The following is an 11,059-nucleotide window of genomic DNA, read 5'->3' as shown; positions in this document are numbered from 1 at the left end:
GTCGACTTTGCGTCCTGTTGGAAGAGTGGGTTCATCCAGACTCTGTAGCCACCTCGAGTGTTCATGACGTAGTAATCTGGTGTCTTAACCAGGTCCTTGTGGGACATGTCGACTGTGAGATAGTAGGTCTAGAGGCAGTCAGCATTTGCCCAGAGTCGCTGTCAAGTAAGCTACAGACCTCGGTCTCCGTGGTAGAATACTCATATTCCCATTCCGAGTCATCGTCTAGAACCTCGGCAGTCTTGCCATTCGACGGTGAAGATTCGGGCACGGCTGCGGCTGCTGTTGCCAGCGTGGGGGGGACCAAGGGGCCTTTAACGGCGGTGGGCTGGGAGCTATCCATTGGGGCGGCTGAGGATTCGGTCGCGCAGGCTGGTCGCATACATCGAGGGGTAAGATGGTATGTTGGCGTTGAATAGACTAGCTTCTAGAAATCCCGTAGATGAAAAAAGGGCGATTTTATCCCAAATATCTAGGTAGATAGATTTGCGGAGGTTGAATCAAGGTAAACACGTTCCATCAGCCTCTCGAGTCCCAGCAGCCCGGAAATTGCACATTTTAGCGGTCACTAGCGGCAAAATGCCCACCGCGGGGCAGCACAGAGCCCCTGTCCCTGCTGCAGGTTGCCCCTCCATCAGTGACTACACTGCGGTATCGCGGCCCCTGCGCAAATCTTCTTGACTCACAGCTTCGATCGGACAAAAGACTTCTCTTCGCCAGCCGGCCACACCTCATGCTTTTTGTAGATATTGACTCTTCAGATTGCATATTGGACAGGTGAAGATGCCGACGGTTCACCTACTCGACTATGTCGCCGGCAACGTGCGCAGCCTGGTCAATGCCATCGAGAAAGTCGGCTACGAGGTGGCCTGGGTCAAGACGCCTGAAGAGGTCGCAAATGCAGAGGTTTGATCTGCACTCACCCTCCAATCTGAAAAGACTTGATTGCTCACCGACTTCACAGAAGCTGATCCTCCCTGGTGTCGGCCACTTTGGCCACTGCCTGTCCCAATTGGCCTCTGCCGGGTACCTGCCCGCCATCCTCGCGCACATCGAGTCCGGCAAGCCCTTTATGGGCATCTGTGTCGGCCTCCAGGCCCTGTTCGAAGGCTCCGTTGAAGATCCGGACTGTCCAGGACTTGGAGTGATCAAGGCATCCCTCAACCGCTTCGACGACACCGACAAGTCCGTGCCACACATCGGCTGGAATAACGCAAATACCTCCGGGCTGGCGCTGTACGATTTAAGGCCGAGTTCGAAATACTACTACGTCCACAGCTACAAATACCCATATACAAAAGGAGAGCTAGAAAGTCAAGGATGGTCCGTGGCGACAGCCACTTACGGCAATGAGACATTTGTCGGCGCTGTAGCCAAGGGAAATATCCTCGCTACACAATTCCACCCGGAGAAGAGCGGCGTCGCTGGACTGCGGGTGATCAAGGCCTTCCTTACCGGCGAAGGAGCAGAGGCTGTCGGCAGCACACTTCCTGCGACGGGATCAAACGGCGCGCCGGCCCACGGCGTCTCGGAGGGCCTCACACGGAGAGTCATAGCGTGTCTGGATGTGAGGACGAACGACCAAGGTGACCTTGTCGTCACCAAGGGCGACCAGTACGACGTCCGCGAAAAGTCAGGGACCAAGAACGTCCGCAACCTGGGCAAGCCGGTCGAGATGGCGCGCAAGTACTACGAGCAGGGCGCCGACGAGGTGACCTTCCTGAACATCACGAGCTTCCGCGACTGCCCGGTGGCGGACCTGCCCATGCTCGAGATCCTGCGCCGGACCTCGCAGACGGTGTTTGTGCCGCTGACCATCGGCGGCGGCATCCGCGACACGGTCGACGTCGACGGCACCAAGGTCTCGGCGCTCGACATTGCCACCATGTACTTCAAGAGCGGCGCCGACAAGGTCAGCATCGGCTCCGACGCCGTCCTCGCCGCCGAGGAGTACTACGCCAACGGCCGCCGGCTGTTCGGCAACACGGCCATCGAGCAGATCTCCAAGGCGTACGGCAACCAGGCCGTCGTCGTGAGCGTCGACCCCAAGCGCGTGTACGTGCCCAAGGCGGACGCGACGCGCCACAGCACCGTCAAGACCAGCTTCCCCGGGCCCAAGGGCGAGGAGTACTGCTGGTATGCGTGCACGATCAAGGGCGGAAGGGAGACGAGAGACATGGACGTCGTGGAGCTGGTGCAGGCCGTGGAGGCCATGGGCACGGGCGAGATCCTGCTCAACTGCATAGACAAGGACGGCACCAACAGTGGGTTCGACCTGGAGCTGATCAACCAGGTCAAGAGCGCGATCAAGATTCCCGTGATAGCCTCGAGCGGCGCCGGAAACCCGGGCCACTTCGAGGAAGTATTTGACAAGACGCCAACGGACGCTGCGTTGGGGGCTGGCATGTTCCACAGGGGCGAGTATACAGTGAAGCAAGTCAAGGACTACCTATCAGAAAAGGGGCTCGTAGTACGGCAATTTGAAGGGGATCTGTGACCAGATAGAAAATAGACCTGATACCATTTGAATTTGTTGGGAAACTACCTATTTAATGAAATGCGCATTGGGTCCCGTCGTGCATTTTCACCCATTGATGCCATGTCCTCGGAAATCCGCGCAGGACTTTTTAAAGCAGAAAGCAGCCGCAAAACCAAACCTCCCTATGACTGTCGAAGAATGCCATTTTGAAGAGGAAATAGTGAAAGAACCGACGATGTATGAAACCCTGAACGTTGATGAAAAGAACTCCTAGTGCTTAAACCTCCATGCCCATGAAAAGCCAGCTGTCACTGGTCACGTCCAATCCACGGGGAACCCAGTGGTCCAGGGTGGTGAGCGAGAAGCCCGCCCACTGCAGGCCCTTTGTCAGCGACTGGGCTTCCTCGTCGACGATGGCCCGGTCGATGCAAATGACCAGCTGCGAGCAGCCGAGCGGCGTCTCAGCCAGCTCGATGAGCGCCACGAGCGCCTGCTTGAGATCGCGGCCGACCACGCCCTGGTCGAAGAAAGCGAACAGGGCCTTTTCGCCTGGCGCGGAGGGGTCCTCCGCTATGAATGCGCGGAAGGACGCTCCGCCGGCGTAGTCCCAGATCTCAAGCCAGGCGGCGACGTCGGCACAGCCCAGAGGCATGCCACCACCGACGGCTCGGCCGCTTCCCAGCGGGGACTCGTCAGGCGGCGTGCAGAGCTGGCCATTGTTGTTGATGTGCGAAGCAAAGTACCCGTTCCCATTGCCATTGGGTCGGGCCGGTGCTGCTGCGTTGTGATAAACACCCGTCAGGCCGGAGACGCGAGTGGCCGGGCTCCTCTCACCCAGGAACACGGCCCTCATGGTCTCGCAAAAGAATCTCTCACATTCTTCCCTGATACGGAATGTTGCCCCCCCTCGTCGGCTACGGCTGCTGGTGGACTGGCGCTTGTGGCTGTTGCTGGCCTTGGGCGTCAGAGCGAGCTCGTTGGACGAGGTGATGGCCGCGAGGGGGGGGCTTGATGGCGGCGAAGGGAGTCCTGAGGAAGGGACCTCAGGAATACCACTCTGCCCCTGGAGAAGCGCATGGATGTTAGCACTGGGACTCAAGAGGGAGAAGACGAGCAGATTAGGGGATAGCTAAGAGGAAAAGATAAGAGAATCAGGAGACATTACACGTACCTGTGACGCCGGTAGTGCAGTAGTGGAGGCCCTTTAGGGAGCCAGCGGAGTCGACGAGGTAGCAGCTGGCGAGGACGTTGGCCTGGCGGGCGACGTTCTCGCCATAATTACTACTACTGTAATTATTACTTAATGTTTTGATTGGCGCCATGACGACTGTTTTATGCGTGCCACTTTGGGAGACTGGATCGGCTCGGGTTTCTCTTGGGGTTGAAGCGGCCTGAGTTTGGCTGCGAGTCGTCGAGAAGCGGGGAAGAGCGAAAAAAGCCGGCTTTGAGATGTGCAATTGAGATTCTGAACGAAACTCGGCGAGATTGACGCAGTAGTCGTGAGACGTGTATGTATTCTTGTGTATTGGCGACTCCGTCGGTGAGGGAAATCGGGCGATTGATCTGGCGAGGCGGCGTGTTGTTCGGTGAAGCGGTCAGTCGGTTGGAGTTGGGAAAGGGAGGAGAGGAGGAGAGGAGGCGAGGTCGTTTGCTAGTACTAAATAATCTGCGTGGGAGGGGAGGCGGCAAGGACGGACGGGGGGATGTGGATTTGACTCCAACGGAAAGACTGACTGAGGAGCCACCTGCTAGAAATTTCTCTGCACACACCTCCAATCCGCAATTGTCAGGCACTTTGGGCCCTTGGAACTTGGAAGACCCTTGGGTTTGGCGGTCTCAGCCACTAAAAATCCACCCCACTGCTCCAAGTTGCCGCAAATCCATCACGTGGCGCACCCAACAGCGCTCAGATTGGCCCGCTGAGCCGTCCCATTTCCGTCGACCTGCTTTCCCACGGCTTGGCCAGACCCTTTGAGCAGCAGCAGTGGAATCACCGTAATCGCCAACGAGTTGATCAGGGTTTCCGGAGCACATCATCACAAACCTGCCACTATCCAATCAATGTTCATCTACTGTATGTAACCAGATCCAGAATTTGACAAATTCCATTGTGGCTGGTCAATGTAACCACAATGGCTAAATACTGATAAGTTCAGGTTTCTTGTGGAGCAAATGCTAACATTAAGAGACATAAGAGCCCTTGCAACTCAATATCTAATCTACAAAGCTAGGACTTGTTTGACCGCTCATTCCAAGTGACAACCTTGGGCTTCCAGCAATTCAGAAGGGGTATCATGGAAATAATAATGGCAGAGAGTACCAGTGGCAGACACAGAGTTAAAATACGGTGATTTGCGAGGAACTACATAGTTAGCAATAGGCAAGTATCACGCATGCTTCAAGTGTATGCCAGCGCGCGGATCATGTAGAATCGCTTTCCGTCGCCTCCGTTCTTCACCCAACCCAGCGCATTCTCGGCACTTAGAAGATTGAGGCATGTCCGGTCAAGTGGCTGCAGAGCGCTAAGCGAAGCCAAGCAACAAGCAACTCCCCATTGCCCACGCATGATCGTGACTACCAGATATACCTACTGCGTGTAGACTGCAGCTGCGGCATCTCGACTTTGAACATCACATGCCGGCAGCATAGTCATATTTCCTTGAAAGATTATCCCATCCTGTCTTGTAATCTCTCTCTCTCTCTCCCAAAGACCTCTTCAAAATGCTATGGACGAAGAGCCGGCTACTGCTTCCAGCCAACACATTCTCGGGCGAGTCGATCCGGCAGAAGTGGGAAGAGCCCACTGACTAACAGAACCGACTTGCCGCAAGATCCCGCTAGAACTCCAAATTTGGCAGAGCTGCCCCTCTTTTGACAGCGTGCGGGCGTTATCGATAAACATGATAGTGAGCTACCTAGGGGATGGTAGAAAGTCGCGATAAGCGGCACTCCGTTTGCTATAAGATTCCCCAATCAAGTGGATGTGAGATGGTCAGAGAACTGATCCCATGATATGATATGACTGAACCCCCCCTCCCGTGATTTTGTCTTACATGAATCCGTTCCCTGCATCTGGTCCTGGGTTGCTGCTGCGGGGTCGGACGCTTTAGTGACATCTTTCTTATACCTGAGCCTGACACACGCAAACCTAAATGCCCCCCTCCTGTCCCGCGATCATCACTCATCACGCACCCAATACAAGCCTCTCTCTATTCCGATCTCTCCGAGGTAGAAGAAAAAAACCCTTCCTGGAATATTCGATGACCTGAAGCCCGCAAGGGCATGTTTACTTTGTGCTTCGGCATCTCCTCCGGAACTTGTCCTGTCGTATTAGACAATTTGATACTGCCCTCTCTGTGGTACCATTCCGACTCCAAAGCTCCATTGCTCCGATCAGGATCACCGATCACCATGTTTGGCGACTCGGGCTCAAGGGCCGTTTCCACCCCTCAGTTCCCGCTGTTCCTCCTCCCCAGTCTCAAGATTCCATTCAGACGACGCCAGCCTTCGACATCTGCGGTGTCTACGGCATCTACAACCTCCAGACACTCCTCGGTCGTCTCTGCGTCCAGTCCGCCGTCTCTGAGCAGCTCTCCAGGGTCGTCTATTAACGACAGTACGCTTGGATCCTCTCCGATTTCGTCAACTAGTCCAGCCTCGTTCACGTTCTCATCTGCTGCCACCTTCACTCCCTCCTCCTTTGAACGTGACCGCCTCGCCCGCACAGCCCCAGACACCCTCCGGTGCAACACCTGCTCCACCGACGTTGCCTTCGGCGCACAGATCGTCTCCAAGGGCTTCACGGGGCGCCACGGCCGCGCATACCTCGTCTCGGCGCCCCTGGCCACCGCCACGCCGTCGTGCCCGTCGTCGCCGACCGCCGCAGCGTCGCCCCTCGCCTCCAAGGAGAAGGAGAGGGAGAGGGAGAGGGACAGCGGCAACCTGATCAACGTCAGGGTCGGCCGGCCGGAGAACCGCCAGCTGGTGACGGGCGCGCACGTCGTCGCCGACATCCACTGCGTCGTGTGCGGCGCCAAGCTGGGCTGGAAGTACGTCGACGCCCGCGAGCAGGCGCAGAAGTACAAGGTCGGCAAGTTCATCCTCGAGACGCAGCGCGTCGTCGCCCACCGCAGCTGGGAGGACGTGCCGGCCGCCGCCGGGGACGGCGACGAGCTCACCTCTGCGCATTTCTATGACGCCGAGACGGGAGGTGCGGCGGCGCAGAGGAGGCGAGCTGCTGGTGAGCGGAGGGTGAGCGCTGGCAGCATCGAGGAGGTGCTGGAGGAGGACGAGGACGCGGACGAGCCGGTTGTGTTCGACTCGGAGGACGAGGATGAGTGCGAGGACATCTTTGCCGGCACTTGGGATGCCGAGGTGGTGGCCAAGAGGCGGAGCCGCAAGGTTGGATCGCGGAAGAAGGTGGCCGTCTAAGCATACATCACGGATGGGGTGTTCATTTGCATTTGTTTTGACGTTCAGGGGCGTTTTTGGCTTGCTTTCCTACAGACTCGGCCTCTCCTTTTGTCTAATACCCTACTGATTAGAATGGCGGGTGTGGATGCACACATATCGACATTGGACACACTGCATACATACATGATACCACGGGTGGAAGAATGGGAACTTACCGAGAATAATACCCCTATAGTCTCACTCAGGATGGATTACATGAGGCAAACTGCTATGCATGACTGGGACGGACTTGCTTTACACTATGGATAGATACCACAATGATACCACTCTCTTATAATGACTTAGCTTTCTTTAAGACGACTCTTCATTCGGCCGCGCGTACTTCATCTACCAAAGTTTCCTCGGAATACAAATATGAGGCTGCTGACGTCTTAACATGTGGATGGCTTGAGCCACGCAACCGGCATCACATTACCGGGCATGTCCCAGGTATTAAACAGGATGGCATGACAGTTTTACCATACTCCTAATTCCCAGATTAAAGGTTTGATGTGTGTTATCTATGAAGTTGGCTCAACAGCCACGTAGTGCAGATACGCACCGAGGAGCTTGATGCCCTCGATGTAATTCTTCTTGTCAAGCTTTTCATTAATGGAGTGTGCGCCGTCGGTCGAGCTTCCCATCGGTAGCAAGAGCACGTTCTTGCCAGTTGCCTGCTCGAAGGTGAGAGTGACGGGGATACTAGGAGTAGGATTAGTTACGTTCATGTCCACTAGGATTTCAACAAGTGGTAGATCAGCTTACCTTCCGCCCTCTCTTGTGAAGTCAGGCTGGACACCCCATACCCGCTCCACGGCTTTTGCGGCGGCCGTGAAGTTCCAGTGGTTGGGGCTGGCAACCCACCACTTACCGGCATGCTGGCAGTACACATTCAGGGTGTTCTTGCTGCCCAGCTTGGCGAACTGCTCCTTGATGTACTTATACACGGCCTCGTTGGTCTGCTCGATGTCCATATCCGGCACCGTCCGGATGCTGAACTTGCCAATGACCTTGGCGGGGATGACGGTCTTGGCACCTGGCGCGGAGAAGGCGCCCTCGACGCCGTGGACGGAGAGGGACGGGTACCGCCAGCGGGCCATCAGCGTCGGCTTCTTGTCCTCGAAGATGGTGGTCTTGCTGCCCAGAGACTCGTGCAGGGTCTCCATAGTGAAGGAGATGCCGTCGTACAGAGACTCCTCGTCCTTTGTGACGGCGGCCACCTGCTCGTTGATGCCGGGAATGAGGATCTTGCCGTGCGTGTCGACCAGCGTAGCCAGCACCCGCACCAGATCGGTCATGGGCTCCTGAGCGGTGCCGCCGAACACACCGCTGTGCAGATCCGCACCCGGTCCTGAAATCTCTACGGAGTAATAGTTGCACCCACGCAGGCCGTAGGTCAGGCACGGCTTCTCGGTGCCCAGCCAGTAGTTGTCAGAGATACAGACAGCCTCCGCATCCTTGAAGAACTTCTTGGCCTCCGCCTCGATCAGATCGTCGAGACCCTCACTGCCATATTCCTCCATACCCTCAAAGCACATCAGCAGGTTGACGGGAAAGTCAACACCAGCCTTCTGGTGAGCCTCGATAGCGTTCAACCAACCCAGCACGGGTCCCTTGTCATCTGTGCTACCACGACCCAGCATCCGGCCGTCCTCCGCGACTGTGAGAGTGAAGGGCTCCGTAGCCCAGCCGTCGGTCTTCTCCGCAGGCTGAACATCGTAGTGACCATACACCAGGATCGTCCTCTTGTTCTTGTCGTTGCCGTATCTGGCGAGGACCACGGGCGGCAGCTCCAGGTGCTCGTGGCCGGGCTGCTTGCCGAGGGGCCGCAGCTCGACCTCCGCGCCGAGACTCTTCAGCTCGGCCTCGAGGAAGTGCGCCATGCGTACGACGTCTGGGCGGCGGGCCTCATCGGCGGAGATGGAGGGGATGGCGACGGCCTTGGCGAGGCGGTCGATGAAGTGCGACGACAGGGTGTCGACCTGCGAGAAGAAGCCGTCGAGTTGCGGGGCCATTTTGCGGGCTTGGTGTGCTCGAATCGACTCGTTGAGGTACGTTCGGCGGTGTGCTGGAGGCAGTTGAGTGGGAGAAGCTCTAGGTCTTCCGTCTCTGACTCTAGGGCTAGCTCTGGTGCTGAAGGAGGCTTTATAGGAGATTGGCAGCAGATGATCGTGTGAGCGTGAGACGGATCGCACAATCAATCGGGCAGGTCGCAAGAGGAGCGAGGATGGTGAAGTGCGGGGCATTGGAGACTCTGGAGCTTGCTGCAGCTTGTGGCTTGTGGATGGTAGAAAGGCAGCCGCCCGCCAGTTGTGTGTCTTTCTTTTGGCAACCTGAAATTCTTGCACTCTCACCTGCCGCCCAGCTAATAAGCTAGGGACTGGCAGGCAACTCCCTAACACTTGTGTCTACAGAAGGCAGATACAACTCCAGTGGGTCCGTCAGCCACTAGGGGCTCGCCCGAAGCTGATGACGGACGCCTGGCCGTCGTCTTCAGAGACCATGCGAGAAACTACCTTAACATTGGCCTCTGCTATGCTATGGGAGCCGCTGCTAGCCGGCTGGCGAAATTCGTCTCCAATTGGTTGTAAACAGCCCATTGGCACTTACAAGTCCACCAGGGTAGTAAAATCAGTTCGACAAGGTCACCACAGGTTCTTCAACCAGAGATCATTATCTTACATGGTAAGAGATGTCGGTGGGGCCATAGTTATAAACAGATTCTTTGAGCCTCATTCCTAGGTACTCCCGTCGTCAAGTACTGTGGCTATTGGGGAAGTAACGTTTATTACCCTGGCGGAGGAGTTACCTTCGCAGCGTAGACTATCTAGGATAAACACATGCAAGTCTCAGGGGCTCCAAATCTCTGAAATCATTCAAATTCATAAGCCTCACTTATAGATGATGATTCGATTTCTTATCATCAACTACCTAACCATGATGGATCAATACACCCATATGTTACATTGTGATACAAAAGCGCGATCAGGTACCTCAGAACATGACAGAACATGTGATTTCTGCTATATATTTCAACTAAGATCAGATAATAGTTTCATTTCCATGATTCCTACAGGGCAGTGTAAAACTCATGTAGTGAATCGTTCTGGCTGCACATGGACAACACGATTAATAGCATGTAATATTCACGCCAAAAGGAAGCATTGACGCTGCAGCAAATCTATTGCGTGGAAAAGCAGTGCTGCGATGTAGCTCAAGAAGAAGGAAGGATAATACCTGCTGGGTTTAAATGCTCTTTGCAAAAGCGTGATTGCTATACGTATAGATATATCAGACAGGTTGGAAACTGAATGGAGAATGCGAGGATTACTTCTATCGATAGCACATTTAACCTGTGCACTTTGATTGCAACATCACGGATGATGATTGAGGCCATCGACTAGACCTTTTGTTACGTACTGTTAATCGCTCTCCTCAATCTGGGGCGGCAGATATGTAAGAGGCCATATCCTGGACGTTTCGTTTGCTTCTCGCTTGTCAACACACAACAAACGGCCGGTCTCAATTAACTGGCCACAACCAAAAAGGCCATGTGCTCATTTTCAGTATTCTCGAAAGTTTATCGTTGTTTGTTTTGTCATTTGGAAAAAGCGAAGAACTTGGCTGCCTAGGTTTTTCTCCTTCAAATTCGAGCAGCACCATACTTCTTTCTCACCGACGATCCTTCTACCAAACCTTCTCCGGACAGACATTGCAATATGTCTTCATCTACTGAAGATCCAGTTAGACGCCTCTTCGATGCCCTACCGGAGCCGGAGAACTACCATAAAGTTATACGGCCCGGCATCACAGGCGGATGCCGGCCTGAGACCTTCGAGTCTCAGTTGAGCGAGTTCGTTCAAGAATTTACCTCGCTCAGGTTATTCGCGGATCCTGGTGGCGAATCCATCTACGAGCTTGCAAAAGAGGCTTTGGACAAGTCGCTCATGGGCAGTTGCTCCGGCTGCGACAACATCTTCCTCCTCGGCCTTGGAGTCTTGGCTTACCAAGAGGGACGCCCACCCCCTAACTCCCTCAATCGTAGCAAGAAGAACCGATACTTGCGATACGCTGCGTGGATCCTTCACGGAAGACGCGATCACGAATATCCATTTGGTCCAACTCTAC

At 55.2% G+C, this 11,059-nt stretch overlaps 4 protein-coding genes across 4 annotated transcripts; 2 read left to right on the top strand and 2 right to left on the bottom strand.

Annotated features, from left to right (window-relative positions):
- Positions 1–783: 783 nt before the first annotated feature.
- UCRPA7_304 (putative imidazole glycerol phosphate synthase hishf protein) lies at positions 784–2,497 on the top strand (the record flags this gene model as incomplete). The annotated part of the gene is made up of 2 exons (XM_007912901.1): positions 784–906; positions 965–2,497. The coding sequence occupies 2 exons, from the start codon at positions 784–786 to the stop codon at positions 2,495–2,497; spliced, it is 1,656 nt and encodes a 551-aa protein (XP_007911092.1).
- A 259-nt stretch (positions 2,498–2,756) lies between these two features.
- On the bottom strand, positions 2,757–3,332 carry UCRPA7_303 (putative ornithine decarboxylase antizyme protein; the record flags this gene model as incomplete). Its single annotated transcript, XM_007912900.1, has 1 exon — positions 2,757–3,332. The coding sequence occupies one exon, from the start codon at positions 3,330–3,332 to the stop codon at positions 2,757–2,759; it is 576 nt and encodes a 191-aa protein (XP_007911091.1).
- Positions 3,333–5,761: 2,429 nt separating this feature from the next.
- UCRPA7_302 (putative yippee family protein) lies at positions 5,762–6,910 on the top strand (the record flags this gene model as incomplete). Its single annotated transcript, XM_007912899.1, has 3 exons — positions 5,762–5,772; positions 5,877–6,050; positions 6,130–6,910. The coding sequence occupies 3 exons, from the start codon at positions 5,762–5,764 to the stop codon at positions 6,908–6,910; spliced, it is 966 nt and encodes a 321-aa protein (XP_007911090.1).
- A 542-nt stretch (positions 6,911–7,452) lies between these two features.
- Positions 7,453–8,946, bottom strand: UCRPA7_301 (putative cytosolic non-specific dipeptidase protein; the record flags this gene model as incomplete). The annotated part of the gene is made up of 2 exons (XM_007912898.1): positions 7,453–7,633; positions 7,697–8,946. The coding sequence occupies 2 exons, from the start codon at positions 8,944–8,946 to the stop codon at positions 7,453–7,455; spliced, it is 1,431 nt and encodes a 476-aa protein (XP_007911089.1).
- Positions 8,947–11,059: the final 2,113 nt, after the last annotated feature.

This window comes from Phaeoacremonium minimum, assembly GCF_000392275.1.
Source record: "Phaeoacremonium minimum UCRPA7 unplaced genomic scaffold PA7_03_scaffold_20, whole genome shotgun sequence".
Lineage (NCBI taxonomy): Eukaryota > Fungi > Ascomycota > Sordariomycetes > Togniniales > Togniniaceae > Phaeoacremonium > Phaeoacremonium minimum.
This window is presented reverse-complemented; position numbering and strand designations above follow the sequence as displayed.